General features: G+C 34.3%; 1 protein-coding gene across 1 annotated transcript in view; it reads right to left on the bottom strand.

The window, feature by feature from the left end:
- The window catches only part of DIAPH3 (diaphanous-related formin 3), a 536,888-nt gene that overhangs the window by 188,942 nt on the left and 340,574 nt on the right, over positions 1–7,372 (bottom strand). Inside the window, 1 exon segment of the mRNA XM_012654946.1 lies at positions 5,307–5,471. Coding sequence (XP_012510400.1) covers positions 5,307–5,471 — 165 coding nt within the window.

The following is a 7,372-nucleotide window of genomic DNA, read 5'->3' as shown; positions in this document are numbered from 1 at the left end:
AGAGTATTAAAGAAGAAACCATGTAATTTAGGCTATGTGAGCAAAAACAGTTAAAGTAGAATCCTATAATACGAATGAGAAGTGGGATCAGAACATGCATTATGCTTCAAGGTCACTGTGGTGACCAATGAGAGACAGGAAAACTAGATTTAAACTTGAAAAGCAAACATGAACATGCTACAGTGGTTGGATAAAATTAAGGAGGATAAGAGGTTGCTAGCAGAATCCAACAAAAATTCCATAATGAGTTCAATTCATCCTGTAGAAGCATGGTACCATCTATTAATAGCACTAGATTGGTAATGGCATATCACGAGTCTAAAACCAGCCACAATAGGAAAATGATGATTATTGTTATACAACACTATATGTCTGAAGACACAAACTTCACTTGGTATAAGCTTGATGCCTGATAGGCCACCAATTTACTCAGTCTACAGTGTGCAGTCAGATATTTCTACCTAGTACCTCCAATTTGAACTTTATCTTCACGAGTCCTAAAGGAAATAAAAATCTATTACAGAAAGGTGCTGACTCTCTATCCTTCACCTTATCCCTCACCCCACAATCAGGCTTTACATTAATAATCCTCTAATTTTAAAAGAGAACATGTTATGCTTTGAAACACAACCAGATCTGAAAACATTCTTCTATCATGAACCCATCAATATAAAATTATTATACCAGAGAATAAAAAAAAAAAAACCCTGTGCTGATTCTCTCCAGTAAGTTATCAAAAACACCCTTAAAAATTACAACCTTGTCTTTTCTTGCAAGCTCTCTGAGCAGCAGTGTACTTGAAACTGTTAAAAGTACAGGGTTTGGAGTCAGCAGACTTCCACTCAATCTTAGCCCCTACTGATTTTGAAGCCCCTTCGGAAGGCACAGAGCTTCTCTAAGTCACAGTTAGCTCACCTGTAAAGACATTGCAAAGATTAACTGAGACACCACATGTAAAGTCCTTAGCACATGGTCTACTAAGAAGCAAGTACTCAATCAGTGGCTGCTGTTTTTGGTTTTATTCTGTTGAAAATGATAACAAAAATAAAGCTGAACAAAATTACAGTACAACTTACTCCCTATTTCTTGGGAAGGTGATCAATTGTTCTAAACAAATAGAACCATTTCCAATGAGCGCATTACCTATAGTAGATTGTTTAAAAAAAATTAATTCCCAATTGAGAATTCTCAAAGTAGAAGAGAGATGAGTTAAACTGCTGTCAAATGAACAGCTGTTCCTCAGAGAAGCTACAAGATTTTGAAACTTTTTCCTCTTGGTCTATATGGCTTGAGGCAGCAGTCTGGAACAGATGTCCCTTCTTTAGCTATTGTAACAGGCTCTCACAGAGCAAAAAAAAATGAACCTGAGAAGCTATGTCTATAAATTAGGTGTGAGATCGTAGTAACACTAAGGAGAGATTGTATGACTTAGTCAGGGGTGTAGTGAAAAGCTTTGAATAAATAGCCCACCTTTAATTGCTTAAGTTTAAATTCTAAGACAATCTTAAAGTGTAAATAATTTTAGATAAAATATTGTTACAAATAAATATGACCACTTTTTTATTTTGGGGGAGGGATTAGGTTTCAAGTTAGTCCTGTTTGAAACAGCTATAGCAGTTATACATTTAACAAAAGTCGACAAATTTCAGCCCTGTATGGTACAGACTCCGGGGCCAGACAGCCTGGATAAGCACCTTAGCTCCTTGCCAGCTGCATAATGATGCACAAGTCAGGGTCTCGCTATTCCTCAGTTTCCTCATCTGAAAAATGTGAATACTAACAGTACACGTAACATATCTGGTTACTGTTGTAAGGATTATATGAGCACTTACAGCTCCAGACACATGGTTGATACTGTATGTGTTAGCTATTAAAACCATGTCACCCACCTGTTACTCAACAAATTTATCTATTATAAACCATGAATTGCACTAGCAACACAAAGATCAATAAGACAGATACAGATGTTACCAGAGGAAGAAATGTCTGTGCAGAGATCAAAAGGGTCCATACAATAATTAAGCCAGGCAAGTACAAAGGATGTGCTGTAAGCACGGGTAACAATAAGTACAGTGGCCTGAACTTGAGGGAAAACATACCCATCATGGGGGGTGGGTATGGAGTAAGGACAGTGGTCCTAATTCCCTGTAAGAGAAAAATAGATCTGTACCTTATGGTAAAACTTGCTTATTCGTGACCAAGACTATACCTAAATGCCAGTGGATGGAGCAACAATGGAAATATTTCAAAAGCATTTTTAAAAAAGAGAAAGTAAATATTTTTGCCTACAGTATTAACATGGCTTTCCAGAACAGACCTTCAACACATTAAAATTCCACATCTGTAGCTATAGACCTAATATTTCCATTCTGACTCAAGTTAACCTGGTTTCCAAAGTTGAATAATATGCAATTTAAGAGCAACCCAAGAGATCAGAAGACTCTGACAAAACATGACATTTATTTGTCAATAGTTCTTGCCAATATTAAAACTCTGGACTTTTAAAAGATATATATTTTGTCTAAAATCCAAGCAGTATAACCATATTTACCAAAAAAAAAAAAAAAAAAATCAAAAAAATAGAATACAATACCTGTGTAAAATCTCAACACCTTGGCACAACCAGTTCCCTTCTAGTCTTCTTTATGCTTACTCTAGTCCTAAAGAAAATTTCTGTTCCAGTTTATTTATTTAGATGAAGAAGTTTTTATATTTAGCTCTAACAATTTTCATTTAGTACAGTGTGTGCATGAATGTGTGTGTGATGGCAGCTACTTCTAGGACATGTGGGAACTCTGAAATAGACAAAGTAAGCATAACTGACACTCTCTTTATCCACTTTTTGGAACCCATCTCCCATTCAAACACTTTCTTCCTCTTCCCACAACTTGGTAATGAAATGCCAAGTTACCACAGAATTTCCAAAGCCCTCTAATCCTTTTAGTTCTTAGGAAGATTTGGAATTAGAACTGGATTCAAATCGCAACTCAATCATTTATGAACAACATGGCCTTTGTTTCAAGAACAAACCTTCCAAATGCTAGTGGTCTTATTAGTAAAATGGAACACAAAGTATAGAATACAGGAGGCAGCATGACATAGCATTTCAGAGTGCAGACTCTGGAGGAAGATTACGTGGACTCAAATTCTAGTGCCACCATTTTATAGCAGTATGACACTGGGCTAGATATGTTCCATCTCTGTGCCTCAGTTTCTTCATCTGCCATAGAAGGATATGAACAGTGAAAAGATGTAGAATTATTGTGAAGATTGAGATAATATATGATATGTAAGGCATTTAAAAGAATGCCTGGTTCACAGAAAATACTCAATATATGTAGAGTATTATTATTTCATATATCCATCTTATACTTTATGCATAATTGTGTCAGAGGCCCCCAAGACCACCTACATGTTTGAGGATTTGCTGGAAAGACTCACATAGCTCAGAAAAGCCATTATACTCATTGTTATGGTTTATTTCAGCAAAGGGATACAGATTAAAATCAATAAGGAAAAAAGTACATAGGGAAGATTCCAGGAGAAACTAGATATAAGCTTCCAGTTGTCCTCTCACAGTGGGGTCCCAAGCACAGTGTGTCATTATCCCCAAAACAGTATGTACAGAGTCTTGCCAACCAGGGAAGCTCACCTGAACCTTGCTGTCAAGGATTTTTATCGGGGGTCAGTGACTTAGGCATGGACTGCCTCCATGACTAATCTTAGCTATTCAATCTCCGGCTCCCCAAGAGGTCACACTGACATAGTGTGGCTGTGGCCTAGAGCCCCAGGTGAACAAAAACAGGTGTTCACCATAAATCGCATTGTTTGCATATCTATCTAGGTTGGCCCAAGACCCCAGGTACATAAAAATGCCCTTATCAGGCAGGGTATTCCTAGGGCTTAGAGGCAGATCTCTCAAGAGCTAGTCAAGAGCCAGTCCTTTCTTTGTAATACGAAGAAGGGTTTGAGTATCTCAAGCCTGCTAAACTAACCCTTCACTGCATAATAATTTACTGAGCAACTACCATGTGCCAGGACCTATGATAAACATTTTAATATATTATCTCATTTAATACTTAAATACGCTTATGAGGAAGGAACTGGCATATTTCCCCCCCCTAACAAACATGGAAATTGAGGCTAAGGAAGGTTAAATATTTATAGCCACATAACTAGTATGGAATCCAAACCTAGCTCTCTCAGACTGCAAAGTCTTTACTACTTCCACTAAGCTATACTGCCCGAGAAAACTTTATAAAATTTAAAATAATATATTGTAAAGTACATGACTTATAGATACATCATAATATATTTATCAACCAAATCCATTTCTGGTACTGAAAAAATAATCTAAAGAATCAGTTTGAATTTGTGGAGGAAATATACTAGAACTATGAGCAAATGTGTATTTACTGTAGACTAGTTTTCCTTTAAAATAGTGTGTTTTTATTAAAAGGCTATCTAATCAATCATAATTAAGTAATTAAAACCAAGTCCCATAAACTCAGCAATAAAGTTTCCCTGAGATTAAAAAAGAACCAGCTCCTTAAATTCAACCTTCTTTTTCTTTATACCTCAAAACTTTTTAATTTCCACAAACACTTGCTGAAATATAGAAATGACTTACCATCTATTAAAAATAACAATTTTTTGTTGTAGAAATGTATCACCAGTTTCCCTAGGGAGGCAACAATGCCTTCTCACTTTCATATGTGTGTTCCTCCCCCCATCTAATCAGCTAATACTTTTCAAAAGATCTTTTTAATGCCTAAATGAAAGGATTCCACATCAAAGACCTGACCTCCCTATTAAAGTATCTAAAGGAAAACCTACAAACATAAAATCTATTCAAAGGCAAATTGCATGTAGCTTATTGTACAATGCATTAAAAAAAGGGAAAAAAAAAAGCTTCATAAGAGCTGCATGGAATTTAGTAAAATTATATCACAAAAATACAAATTGATCTTAAGTATAAAGAAACAAATTCATAGCCAAAAACTTATAAAAGTGCTCTGTGGTCAGCTAGGAGGGGAGTCTTTATGAAGAACTTCAGAATTTGTCACTTTTCAATTAAAATTTCTGATTATAGCTTAATGTTGGAAAGGTTAAAAAGAGAACAAACCACACATTTTTTAATAGATTTAAAACCTGAAATTTCTAAAGTTAACTTTTAACATCAGGAAAGGTAGGTTTTACTACAGACAAGAATGGAATGAAGTAATGAAATATTAATAAAAGTAGAATAGATGAGACAGCATAGATAAAAATACTTTTAAAAAAACAAATTAAGTTTTCTACCATACCATGAATGTGGTTCTGAAGTTATTCAAGTCAGTAAAAAAGTCTTCCACGGACACCTTCTTCACATCGATGGCATAGTATCCCATTATACTCTGGTATAACTTTTCCATGTTTTCATGTAACTTTGCAAGTTTCTCATACTGTTCTTTTGCACTGATAACAAAGCTGTATACTATAGTTAAGGTATTCTAAAATTTATAAAGTAATGCTTTAAGGGGTAAATCCAATGTTTTAGTCTAATAGCCACCAAAGTTCCAAAATTATCTCTAATAGTTGACCATTCTTAAAATCAGTCTATACTGTACAGCAATGAAATCTTAAATATAATATCTAATTAATTTTGGCAAATTATCAGAAAATACAAATATTTATATTAATATATTTAATATTTCTCTTTAATGGAGCATAAGAAAAATTTTCTTCCAATTTACCATAATATATTTGAGGATCATGCAGTATAATTTAAAATTATAGTTCAGTGGTTGCAGTTGGGTAATTTCAATGACATTGAAATCAACAGTATAGACAATGTGCATTGCAGTTAAATTGGACAACTTGGGGTCAATTTCTAGCTCTTAAACCTGGTACTAATGTGCTTGTGGGCAAATGCCTTCATGTCTCTGTGCCTCAATTTCCTATCTGTAAATGTAAATAGTAAAATCACTCATTCTGCAAGGACTAAATGAATAATTACATACAAAGCTCTTAAAAAAGAGACTGGGAATTTAGTAGGGCATATAAATATCATTATTTAAGGTCCTAAAAGCAAACAAAAATAAATTTTTAAGAGTTACGTTAAAAACTTCTCACATTATGTAAGAAAATTAATGTTTTAACTTCTCTCACGCAATTGGTATGTAAATTCTTATATGCATTACATGATTAAAAATGATTACACAGACACAGGTACATGCATACAGAAATGTTCTCCTCTCACTTATTAATGACAACATACTTCAAAACGTATTGAAATGGAGAAGACTAATTTAATGTCAATGTGATAGTCACTAGCATTAGAAAACATTTTCTAAACAAACAATAGAATTTTCTTTGCTGTGTGACAAATTGCTGATGCAGTCAGATATAAAATCACCACACCACATCCTGAAAAGATGTCTCTTTTAGAGTATTAGTCATAAATGCCTATGGTTCTTTTAAACTGGGACATGTGAAATAAAAGGAACATACACAGCTAAACTTACAGAAGTCATTTTATTATCTTTGACTAACGCAAAAGTATAAACAGATATTAGCAAAATTTAAAAACAAAAAAACTGGATTCAGGCTAAGAGAAAGAAACTAAAAATGGAATGTTTCTATCTTAAAAAAAACAAAAAAGTGTCCCACAATTTCAAAACCATAATAGAGGAAAGACAATGAAAGATCAAGGGAAAAAGAGACAGCATTGCTGCCAAGTAGTGAGGAAATCAACTTTTCCCAGAATCAAGTTCTTATTTGTGAAGAGCTAAGTGAAATATGTGAGACACCCAACAAAATAATTGATAAAATTCATTATAAAAATATTGATATACATCCATTTACTTGATGTTTTGAGAAATCTATTTTCTTTTCCTTTACCAAGACTAAAACCAAATTCTCCTGAATTTCCACTTCAGTCACTATAATGTTCCCATTTGAAAGGTATATGACAACAAGATCTGTGTTCACATGTACTGAGCCAAAAGTATTTAGACTTGACCAACTAAGAAGCACAACTAAGATTCAGAATTTTTCTACTAGCTGCCAGTATTACCTATTACCAAACCATCTACCACAAATATATTCCACATTTATTCTTAAGTCATATCATCATTATTATACTTAGGCCACCAAGGATGTCCATTACTTCCATAAACAAACTTTATAAGGATCAGCTTCAATTAGTTTCATGTGTTTAATGCCTTTAACAGAACTTCTTAAATACCCGGGATCCAACTGGCCATTTAAGAAGTATTCATTGAGTTCTACTGTATTACAGACACTCTTCCGGGCACTAGGGAAAATCGCAGTTAACAAGATTGGCAAAGTCCCTGCTGTCATCAAACATACATTCTGGGGTTGTGGAGAC

This window comes from Propithecus coquereli, unplaced genomic scaffold (assembly GCF_000956105.1).
Source record: "Propithecus coquereli isolate 6110/MARCELLA unplaced genomic scaffold, Pcoq_1.0 Scaffold453, whole genome shotgun sequence".
Classification (NCBI taxonomy): Eukaryota; Metazoa; Chordata; class Mammalia; order Primates; family Indriidae; genus Propithecus; species Propithecus coquereli.
This window is presented reverse-complemented; position numbering and strand designations above follow the sequence as displayed.